This window comes from Gadus morhua, chromosome 20 (genome assembly GCF_902167405.1).
Source record: "Gadus morhua chromosome 20, gadMor3.0, whole genome shotgun sequence".
Classification (NCBI taxonomy): Eukaryota; Metazoa; Chordata; class Actinopteri; order Gadiformes; family Gadidae; genus Gadus; species Gadus morhua.
In genome coordinates, this window is record NC_044067.1 from 11,323,082 (window position 1) to 11,335,333 (window position 12,252).

At 46.0% G+C, this 12,252-nt stretch overlaps 1 protein-coding gene across 1 annotated transcript; it reads left to right on the forward strand.

The window, feature by feature from the left end:
• Positions 1–11,582, forward strand: pofut2 (protein O-fucosyltransferase 2). The gene is made up of 9 exons (XM_030343991.1): positions 1–219; positions 563–816; positions 1,299–1,443; positions 2,165–2,275; positions 2,582–2,648; positions 2,974–3,099; positions 3,207–3,387; positions 3,971–4,094; positions 11,064–11,582. The coding sequence occupies exons 1-9, from the start codon at positions 41–43 to the stop codon at positions 11,215–11,217; spliced, it is 1,341 nt and encodes a 446-aa protein (XP_030199851.1). The 5' UTR covers positions 1–40; the 3' UTR covers positions 11,218–11,582.
• Positions 11,583–12,252: the final 670 nt, after the last annotated feature.

The following is a 12,252-nucleotide window of genomic DNA, read 5'->3' on the forward strand; positions in this document are numbered from 1 at the left end:
CGCTTTCTGCACCCGGAAGTGCGTGGCCGGTTGAAAAAACATGGCGCACAGGGAACCGATCACTGCATTATTATTGATATTTTTAAGACAATCTGTTTTAAAATATGTTCTTTCTGCTATTTTAATTTGTATAAGCGTAGTAACAGTTAGTACTCATGATGACGTGTTCAGTGCAAGTCACGCCGTCAACTCGCAGATGGCTAGAGCAAGAGACATACGGTAAGTTTGCTAGCTGTCTATATTCAAACATTCGCTTTGAGAATAAGTTATTATCCTTGTTTACTATAACACTGGTTAATGTCAAAATGCACTCCTATCTCTTTTAATATATTTTTCTAGTAGTAAATTACTCGTCGATTTTTTCACAACTGATAGACTGTAAGGATTGGAATGATCCAAAGCATTTGATAAATACTACGCATATTCGAGACTTTGACGTTGTGCATGAGGCAGATTTCATAACGCAATATCTGTGGACTACTCTGACCATGTCGGTAGCCACATTCGTTTCCATCTGCTGAGGTATTTGGCTACATCAGCATACTCAAATAACGTCTATTAGGTATCTGCTATACGATGTGAACCCACCTGAGGGTTTCAACTTGAGGAGGGACGTCTACATACGCATGGCATCCCTCGTGAAGACCCTTAGGAAGGATGGAGAGGACTGGGTCCTGGTCCTGCCCCCATGGGGTCGTCTTTATCACTGGCAGAGCCCCGACATCCACCAGGTTCGCATCCCCTGGGGAGAGTTCTTTAGCCTCCCAAGCCTGCAGGTCAATGTGCCTGTCGTGGAGTTTGAAGACTTCATAGCTGGTGAGACTAGAGGCTGACCCGGAACCTTTTTGTTAGCATGCACCCCTTTTCCTCCTCTGCTCAGTAAATATTAACCAAATCTGGACATTGGATTTTATATTGGCCTATGTTCATCTGAATTTTTTTTATTGATTTGTTGATTGCATAGGCAAAGAAGATTCTTATTTTATTTAGTTATTTTTGATTGAATATCATACAAAGTAAAAACGTATTTTGAGCTAAACTTTTCTCTTCTATTCCACTGTTTCCTCACCTTTATTGGGCACATGCTGTAGATCGGATGCCCTAAATGGACCGATTGGACTATATTTTAATTCATTAATTCATTCTGACTATTTCCTTTCATTTATGTAGGATCTGCACTGAGCCAAAGCTAGCATACTAAGCCTGAAACCATTGTGGTTTAGCCAAATCTTTACAGTTTCCTTTGGGACTGCACAAAGTTATTAACAAATGTTTCTTGCAATCCTTTGTTGAACCAGAATCCGGCGGCCCGTTCGTTGACCAAGTCCTGGTACTGCAGAACTACGCAGAGGGATGGACGGATGGCAAGTGGGAGGAGAAAGTAGACGAGCGTCCCTGCGTTGACAAACTAATGTACTCCAAAGATCAACAGGGCTTCTACAGGTACCACCACCACACTGGCAGAGCAGAACACTGTTCTTTTTGGACTCCTTCACCTCTTTTCTTGAGGTGAAGGGGTCCAAGGTGCTCAGCAAAAACCTGAGGTGCTAGCTGCAGAAATAAGTCAGAGGTTCAGCAACATAAAAGCAACGCGCAAAACACTTTGCATTAGATTAATATTAACACATATACTTTGAGATTTAACCAGGATTATTTTTGAGACAAAAACATTCTAGCGGTAATCATCCCTCCATTTCTATGCTTTGGTCGCCTGACCAATTATCCAGTCTAGATATTGAGACCTGAAAAAACAAAGGGTCTCATCATACCTGAATTCAGTGTGGGAAAAGCTTCAACGCAACTAATCCAGCCATTCTTCTCATTTATAATAGATCAGAATTTCTGATTTAAATATTTAGGAAGTAGTTACAATTGAGCAGAGGTGTGTGGGGGCACAAATCAATGACCTTGTTATTTTATTCATTTATGATCATTTAAAACTGTTGAATTCACAAAGCTTAAGCTTATTTCTTTGTTGAACGTAAAAAATTATACTTACGATTTTCTTCATTAAACTTAAAAAACAAACTTAAGATTTACTCAGTGGAATAAAAAGACAACAAGAACAAAGAACCAAGCTGGGTTCTCAGTGCAGTCATTTTCAAAAAGAGCCATAGATTTCCAAAATGGTTGTCCTAGTCCCATATTTGTTTTTCCTTTCAAGGGGCTGGTTTTGGGGCTACGAGGAGACGCGGGCTCACAAAGTCATGTGTATGTCTGCACAAGGCCATGCTTCCATCATCGCCCCCGTCCTCCACAGTAACATCACAGTCACGTGAGTCCATGCACTGCCTTACAATAGCAGTTCAATGCCAAGCTTTATGCCCTTTTAAACACACACGATTGCACACAAGTGGTGCTATCTATAATAACCTGAAAGGTACAGGTAAACAAACATAATTTTTGAGTAAAATACCTCAAGTCACACTTAAGTATGACTAACAATTGAACCAAGAGGTCGTGTTTAATTGCAAGGACCAACCAGGATCTTTCCTTGCCCTTATTGGCAGTAGCAATTTGGACTGGGAGACTGACTCAGCTGCTGCCTGTTGCTACAAATGACTTTGTATGTTTTTTGTAGATCAGTTATGTTGGACCGTGCGGAGACCGTTCTACATGACCATTATGCTGGCAAGGACTACTGGAGTGTAAGTGTGATCATTGTTGTGTGATGATGAGGATGTAGGTGATATATCTAAACAATATTAACCTTTTTTTTCCATGTCTCGTGTATAAATCAATGTAATTAATACTTTCTTCCTGATGTCATTTTCCAAAATTATACAAATATTACATTCCAGTTGACTAGGACAAGGGACATCTTTGTGCAATCGCTTGAATCGTTTAGCTTGCGACTTCCAAGCAACCATCTTATGGGCATTACCAGCAACATTGAAGCTGACTGGTGCCATGTTAACCCTTGATGATGGAATTATCAGGTTGAAACCTGCTTGTAATCATGTTTCACCCTAGACGCGACGAAGCATGGTGTTTGCTAAACACTTACGGCTCATTGGAGATGATTTCCGGGCCAAGTACCTCAACTCCACCGACGACAGCGACCACACTGTGTACAACGAGGACTGGACTCGTATGAAGGTGAGGTACACTTGATGCGCCCCGGTTTAAGCCTTATATCCATCGTAGTTTGTTGGCTGTGGTTGTATACTAACCGTTACCCCAATGTTGGATTTTGTTGGGCCCAGGCTGAGCTGGGCTCGGCTGAAGGTGGGGCTTATCTTGGAGTGCACCTGCGCCGAAAGGACTTCATCTGGGGTCACAGGAAAGACGTGCCCAGCCTCAAAGGCGCAGTCAAGAAGATCCGTACCCTGATGAAAAAGCACAAATTAAACAAGGTCTTTGTTGCGACGGATGCAGATGATGAAGGTAATGAGGCAATAGTTAATAATCTGGGATACAGAATATCCTCACTTGAGTGACTTGAGATACTGCTCACTAAAATACAATCCTATACTGATTTACAGATTTATTTTGAATTGGCCACAAGGGGGAGTCCACATCTTTCCAGTTATTGGATAACCTATGTATGTCACCATGTCGCAGGCTCAGAGCGGCTGGTGGCTTGCCTCCCAGACTGAAACTGAACATCCTTTTACAGTTTTTCACTAATAAATGAATCACATTTATTTGGGCCTGGATTATGGTGACATTAAAATGGATTTTCATATTGTCCCAAGCCTAGATGTGTCACTACAGAAATATTCCCATCTTTACAGATGTGATTTTTCAGGGATAATATACCATTTCACAAATCTGTCCCTTTTTTTACCAAATGCTCATGACATTCAGTTCACATAGCACCATCCTAATTGCAACTCACATTTTTCAGATTTAACTCAGGATCCAATGCTTGCCAGAGATGGTGTATCTTGTGTTAAACTCACTCGTCCCAATGTCACCTGACATCAAGGCAGACCGAGCCCTCTAAATTGAACACCTGTCTATACAGAGCTGGAGGATTTGAAGAGGATGCTGCCAGAGATGGTTCGGTTTGAGCCAACCTTGAAGGATCTAGAGCTCCTTAAAGATGGAGGAGTGGCCATAATTGACCAGTGGATTTGTGCACATGCCAGGTAAGTGTCTCCAAACAATGTCTCATATGCATATGTTGCAAAAATCCACACTGCAATGTGCAGACATTTTCCACAGATATTTTGGTGCGTTCTCTTTGTCTTTCAAACAATGACCTGCTGATTTGCATGACAGCTATTTGAGCCTTGACGTATTAAATAGTAGTCCAAAGTTCGATAAAGGACTTCTACTTACATAACATAGCTTACGTGGACAATGACAAAGCCATCTCCATAGCTGCGCCCTCCCTCTTGATGCCTCTCCCCAAACACATCCTAGACGGCACCGATCAGTCCACATTCAAAACAATAATCAAAACAAGGCTTTCTAAAACTGCATTTAATGTCTGGCTAAAGTTGTGCTGTATATGTTTTAATTGCTTTTATATTAATTTCAAACGTATATGCAAGGTCTTGAGGGCCACGAAAAGCACATTTTAATGATTTTAAAATGCTTATTTTCTGTTTTCCCATGATGGTTCGGTTTAGATTGACAACCCATTTAAAAACGCAATAGTTCAGAATTCTATGTTCTTTTCATGGGCTGAGGAAGTGAAAATCAAACTCAGTCATTGGGACGAGTGTCTTTAACACAAGATACACCATATCTGGCAAGCATTGGACCATGAGTTAAACCTGAAAATCAAGAAGGAAGGCTAAGATGGCCAAAATAAATTACAAGGACAAGATTGAAAACAAACTCACCTCTGTTAATGCAAGGGAGGCATGGCAGGGGTTAAACATCATGATGGGGAAAGCTCCCAAACCTGCAGGGATCAACTGCTCAGACGCAGAGCAGCAGAGCAGCTTGACTACTTTTTCAGCAGGTTCAACAGCAGCAGTACACCAACAAGCTCGCATCATAGATGAGGAGCTGGTGGCCTCTGTTCTGAGCCGAGTGAACCCACACAGAGCCCCTGGCCCTGACAGGCTCAGAGGCAGAGTGCTTAAAGATTGCTCCACTCAGCTAAGCGGAGTCTTCACCAAGCTCTTTCAGAGCCTTCTGGGTTCAAGCTTTGTTCCCCACCGGTGGAAGGAAACCACTGTGGTTCCAATTCCAATAAGACACATGCCAAAGACCCAAAGGATTTTAGGCCAGTTGCCCTGACATCGGTACTGTGCAAATGTATGGAAAGAGTTGTAGGTGATCACCTCTCCAGCATGTAGCAGGAAGACTGGATCCACTCCAGTTTGCCTATAAGGCCAAATGAGGAGTAGAAGATGCAACTCGGACCCTTTTTGGATACCGTGACCAGACAGCTGGACTCCTCACCCCCCCCACACAAGGATTTTATCTTTGGACTATTCCTCTGCTTTTAATACTGTACACATATTCACACTGCTTCACTTTCTAGTGGAGTTTCAGGTCCACCCCACACTGATTTTATGGATTAAAAAAGTTTTCTACAGGCAGGCCACAACAAGTGCAGGTGAATGGTTTTAAATCCAGCAAACTGGTTTTAAATACTGGTCTCCCCCAAGGTTGTGTTTTATCCCCCGTTCTCCTCTCCGTCTACACAAACAACATCTTGTGCAGTGGAGAAGATTTTTTTTTTTTGAAGTATGCAGACGACATGGCCTTAGTACCATTTGACGGACGCAAGAGCACTGTCTGACTGCCATCAGACAGTGAACACCTTGGTCACAACTTTCCAGGATATTTCTCTGGACCTCAACCGTGACAAAACCAAGGAGCTTTGCTGTCGGAGCAGGGGAACACTGAGCTCACAGGAAATGTTTCAACACCTCAGCATCAGCGGTCGGCCAGTTCAACAGGTTGTCGTTTATAAATAGCTTGATACAGAGCTGGAATCTTCTCTGTCGTTCTCACAGCATGCTGACTGTCTACAAAAAGGCCCAGCAGCGCCTCCCCCTGCTGAGGAAGCTCAGCAGGGGGGAGCACTAAACTGAACTAAACTGGACTAAACTGGAACACTAAACTGTGGTTTACTGTTCACTCATAATGAACAGGCCGACTATACTATAGTCACTATAATAATAATAATAATATAGTTAATCAGGCCGGCCACATAATTGGCTCCCCCTAACCCCCCCCCCCCCCCCCTAAACATCATACAGGACCCCACCCACCCCCTCCACCAAACCTTTGACTTACTGCTATCAGGTCGACGCTACAGGGTCCCGTTGGCACGAAAAAACACCTAAAAAAATTATTTTATCCCCACTGCCATCACCACACTGAACAGTCACAAATAGGCAACACATCTCATTCCACTCAGTCATCCCTCTGCAATGCCATTTTTTGGCATTCATTTATTGTCATTGATTTGGACTGTCTCTGTCTTAATTAATTTGTGTAAATTGAACCTGCCCTGTCAAAGATGAATTCCTGTCACTTGTGACAGACAATAAGGCCCCGTCCACATGAAGCCGATTTCATGGCGAAACCGCAAAGGTCTTGTACGGTTCGGCCTTCCGTCCACACGAAGCCGGCGTATCCGCTGACCGAAACCGTCAACTTCTGAAACCAACCTCGGAGGTGGGTTCAAATCTACCCGGTTTCGTTTTGGATTCTTGTGGACGCCTGAAATCGACTGAAACCGTGAACCATGACGTCATCGCCCCCCCCCCTCGACTCTCTAGCCAATGACTGTTAAGCCCACGGAGTCTCAGAACTCACAACAATAAAGATGATGGCGGACTAGGGCCATGGCGCTGATAGTGGCGCAGGAGAGAGCGAGGTGGCTGAACCTGTCCAGTCTCTCTGAGGGAAAAAACCCAACTCCTCGACGTGCCTGTGGACCCGAAAGGCCTGTTTGGCCCAGCGTATGATGTCATGCTGAAACGCTGGGAGGAGAAAAAGAGGGTGAGGCACTGCGACTGTGTCTTTCCAGAAGAGCGCCTTTCCCCGCCAACGCACCCGGCTAGGTGTTCACCCAGCCCCGCGCTCCTCCGCCGGCTTACCGCATCCAGAAGCGTCAGAACCACCCAACCCACGGGGCCGGCCGGGGCCAGAACAAGACGCCGGAGCACAGTGGCGAGTGGGCGAGGAAGCCAACCGCGCCCGGGGTGGCGCCAGGTGGCCGTGCGGCCCCTTCGGCTACTCAGGGAGCCGTGAAGAAACAGCGTGCTACCTGAGGCGCTGCGACCAGGGGGGTGCGGCAGGCCCATCGCCATCCAGGCTCCGAGCCGAGGGTGCAGCTGCTTGTGAAACGAAAAAAATTAAAAAAACGATGAACATAAAAAAGAAACGGAATGTAATAAAACGGTGCCTGGTGGGCATGAGCAGCCGGTGCGCAGCCCACCATGCCCATTCGGCCCGGCACGACAGCGGAACCAGCGACGCTGGGGCCGCTCAACAGTGGCGTGCCTGTGGTGCGTCAGATTGGGTTATAAAAACTGTTATATGCCGGCTACAGGCTCCAATTTGCGTCCACTCCTCACCGTTTCAACGGGATACTGCAGTCACAGGCCCGTGAAGAGAAAGCTCATGTTTTACAGGAGGAAATCACCCCTCCAAAAAACAAAAGGGCAATTCGGATAGTGCCACCGGAGAAAAACCAAAGCGGTTTTTACTCAAGGTACTTTCTAGTCCCGAAGAAGGGAGGGGGCCTCCAGCCGATATTAGATTTACGCGCTTTGAACAGATACATGAGACAGTACAGTACCAGGATGCTGACACACGCCGCTCTCATACGCTTCGTGCGCCCGGGAGGCTGGTTCAGAAGCATAGATTTGAGGGACGCTTGTCCCCATTTCCCCATTTATCCCCCTCACAGGAAATATCTCAGGTTCGCCTACCAGGGCGTAACGTACAAGTATTTGGTTCTCCCTTTCGGCCTTCCGTTAAGTCCACGGGTGTTTGTGAAATGCACGGAGGCTGCTATCGCGCCCCTCAGGTTGAAGGGAATGTGTTTAGCAACATACATAGACGACTGGCTTCTAGCCACACAGTCGCCCCAGGAGGCTCAGGCGCAAACCAGCGTGCTCATATCGCACCTAATGTCCCTGGGTTTCACAATAAACGCGCAAAATAGTGTTTTGGTCCCTACTCAAAGCATAACGTTCATAGGCTTGTGCCTCGATTCAGTGACATTCAAAGCCTGTCTATCCGCGGAGAGAGTGGAAGCCTTTCAGGCTTTTCGCAGGGGGACGATGTTGAAGTTCAGAACATGCCTCAGACTATTGGGTCTGATGGCGTCGGCGCTGGTAGTAGTCCCACTTGGCCGCCTCCATATGAGAACGGTTCAGCGATGGGTTGCATCACTCAGACTGAACCCGACGTGCCATGGCCATCGCCGGGTTTTGATCTCCATGGCGTGTGTCTCGGCGCTGCCCCCTTGGGGACGCGCGTCCTTTCTGACTACAGACGTCACCATGCAAACTGTCCTGGCGAGGAAGGTCCTTTCGACGGATGCCTCTCGGGCAGCCTGGGGAGCCGTATACGAGAGCAGAACAGTAAATGGCACGTGGAGCTCACATGTGCAGTTTGTTCACATAAACTGCCTGGAACATCAGGCGGTGTCACTGGCGCTGAAACATTTTCTTCCCTTTCTGAACGGGCAACATGTTCTAGTCAGGACGGACAACACCACGGTGGTGGCGTATATAAACCGTCAGGGGGGGCTACGCTCCCCTCAAACGCACACGTTGGCCCACCTGTTGTCGCTGAGGGCAAGACACGTGCTGGGCGAGTGGAACTGCGGAGCAGATTTAATGTCCAGGGGCGACCCTCGCTACAAGGACTGGAAACTCCACGTCGTGAACCAGATATGGGAGAGATACGGTCGAGCAGAGGTCGATCTCTTTGCATCAGAGGAGAACACTCAGTGCCCTCTGTTCTATTCCCTAACCGGTCGGAGCGCCCCGTTGGGGCTGGATGCTTTGGCATACGAGTGGCCGCGCGTCCTCCTGTACGCTTTTCCCCCATTAGAACTGATCATTCCTACTCTCGCCAGGGTGCGAGAGAAGGGTCATGCGCTGATCCTTATAGCCCCCCGTTGGCCGGGGAAATATTGGTTGGTGGAAATAGTCTAATTGCTGTGCAGCCAGCCTTGGCCTCTGCCTTTACGCAGGGATCTCCTGACGCAAGCGCATGGGGAAATCTTCCATCCTCATCCGGAGCGCATGGCTCTGTGGGCCTGGCCCGTGAAAGGATGAACCTAACGACGGCTGGACTCCCTTGGAATGTCATTACGACTATCCAGGGCGCCAGGGATTCCTCTACGCGTTACACATATGACGGGAAATGGCGTGCGTTCGAGTATTGGTGCGCGGAAGCTGGGGAAATAGCTTTCCAGAGTCCCGTGTCTGTTATTCTGACATTTCTACAGGACTTGCTGGATAAAGGCCACGCTTTCTCCACGGTCAAAGTGTACTTGGCCAATATATCGGCTTGTCACAAAGGTTTTGGGGACAAATCGGCAGGTCAGCACCCTATCGTTTGCCGGTTTATGAAAGGTGCACGCCGTCTTCGGCCTGTGTCGCGGAGCTTGGCTGCTCCGTGGGATTTATCTACGGTACTTGATGCACTGTCACGCCCACCGTTTGAGCCCTTACAACAGGTAAGACACTCTCGTTTAAGACGGCTTTGTTGCTCGCGTTGGCCTCGACTAAACGCACGAGTGACATCCATGCGCTGTCGGTTAGCCCGACGTGTATGCAGTTTTTGCGGGGGAACTTAAAAGGTTCTATTAAAGCCGAATCCTGCGTTTGTTCCCAAGGTATTTGACTCTGCGTTGTCATACCGCCCTCTTGAGATGTTGGCTTTCCATTCACCTCCTTTCTCCTCCCAGGAGCAGGAGCGGCTGATTGCGCTCTGCCCGGTGCGGGCTTTACGCGTCTATGTTGATAGGACGGCTGGATTCAGGAAATCAGAGCAGCTGTTTGTATCATGTGCTACTGTCACACCTGGGGAAGCCTCTCTCGAAGCAGCGTTTATCACACTGGATCGTGGGGGCTATAGCCATGGCTTATAATGGCATGGGTTTGGAACCCCCTATCGGCCTGCGCGCACATTCGACTCGCGGTGTGTCCGCATCCTGGGCACTGTTTCAGGGGGTCTCAGTGGAAGAGATATGTGCGGCTGCCAGCTGGGCGACGCCTCACACTTTCGCTAGATTCTACAGGTTGGATGTTACTGTGCCTAATCTGTCTCACACAGTCTTGAGCGTTGGATCGGTGAACATGCCTGTTTGATGGGTTTGCACTGGTGCTTCTTTGGCAATACGGGAGTTACTATATCCCATAGTGAGATACCAAGCGAACATCGAAAGAAAACTTAAGGTTAAGGAATTAACCAAGGTTTCCTGATATATGAGTGAGGTATCTCACCAGACCACCCTCCTTGCCCGGAGCGAGGAAGAGGTGTTTTGCCTATAGACTGAAGAGATGACGTGTCGACGGGACTTATGTAGTAGGAGGGAGTCCCTCCTCTGCAGGCAGACGTCATGTCTGTTGGCCAGTCACGACTGGCATAGTGTAAAATTGCTTCTGGGGGACAGCGCGAGGGGCATGTCCCATAGTGAGATACATCACTCATATATCAGAAAACCTTGGTTAATTTCTTAACCTTAAGTTCGGGGGGCAGCCTTTATGCGCATGCTCGCCTCTTCTTTTTATTTATTTTTCTTCTGGATTTCTGTAGCAGAAGCAGCTCCCCTTATGGGCCTGGAATGTGTACTACAGAGTTTCTACAGATCTACCCGGGTTCGCTTGACTCCGTCTTTACGGAGATACTCCGAAACCGGATAGATCTAAACCGTAACGGTTTCGCCCGTTTCGGCCTTGTGTGGGCGGGGCCTAAAGCTTTTCTTCATCTTATCTTAACTGGTTTGGCCTTGATGGTTGGTGCCCACTGATTATTTGATTTGTTTCATAAGGAGTGGCCACTTGGCTTTCCACACAGGCTTGATCCACAATTAAATGATGCCTATTATCAAAATAATTATTTCATACTTATGCTTTAATTCTTTCTCATTATGATTTAATAATATACTTCACATTTTTCAGATTTTTCATTGGGACCTCCGTATCGACGTTCTCATTCCGAATACACGAAGAGCGCGAGATCCTTGGCTTGGACCCTAAATCCACATATAACCGGTTTTGTGGGGATCAAGAGAAAGAATGCGAACAGCCCACCCACTGGAAAATCGTCTACTGATGCCACAAAACATTGTTGACTGTATTGATGTTTAAGTGCCAATAGCAGTGTTAAAGTGAAGCAAATATTTGCATTATAGCAGTAGGAGGAATCTTCAAATATGCTCTCAGAATATTATGTTACATTTTACGTTTTTTCCAGAAAGGTGATACCCTCTTTAAGACGATGTGTGTTGAAATGCCAAGACGTATGAATGGAGAAAACCATTCCATTTTAATTGTGTCTTATCTGTTACCCGTTTAGTATTGTATGTTTTTGGCTAACTTTCTTATGCTTTTGTGAATGACGTAAAATTATGTTTTCTTTTTATGAATGATGGTGTTTCAATCCCCTGTAAAATAAATGTGTCATTTACATTTCCTTTTCTACTTGTATGTTTTTGTCTTGACCTCTTCAAACTGGCCTTATTTACTACTTGAGTATCACTTTACAATACAGTTGTATAGTGCAATGTAATGTGTTTTTATTTTTTAAAAGCAGATTAAATACATGTACAGACATACTGTTGACTCATGAACAACTGCATTTTTTAAATTCAATTATGTCACATGGATTCAGATTTTAAAGAACCGATACCTTTAACATGCACAAATTGTTAGATGTCTGAAAGCACAGGTGAGACAAAAGAGTTGCCATGGCATGTGAGCACAAGACATGCGGTCAAAAGGATCTATCTGAACACACCCTGTTTGAACTACCCTTTGACATTCCAGCATCATATTTTCCCTGATGAAACAAAACCAATTGTGACTTTGACCTAGTTAACATCAACTGATGTTAGCACATAGCACATAGGGTCACAAAAGCAGTTAAACAAACGGGGTGAATATGTACAAAATTTCTAAATCTATACAATCTAGCAGAATAAGGGTTTGACATTTTTTTTCACAGGCTACTTCATTAATGGGGTCAAAAAACCTAACTTCCACGTTATTTAGTATAAGTGTTAATCAAAAAAGGTGGTAAAAGTCAAAGCATTTCTTAGAAATGGATAGGCTTTTCTTTCCGGAATAGTCTTACATATGCTCTGAAAAA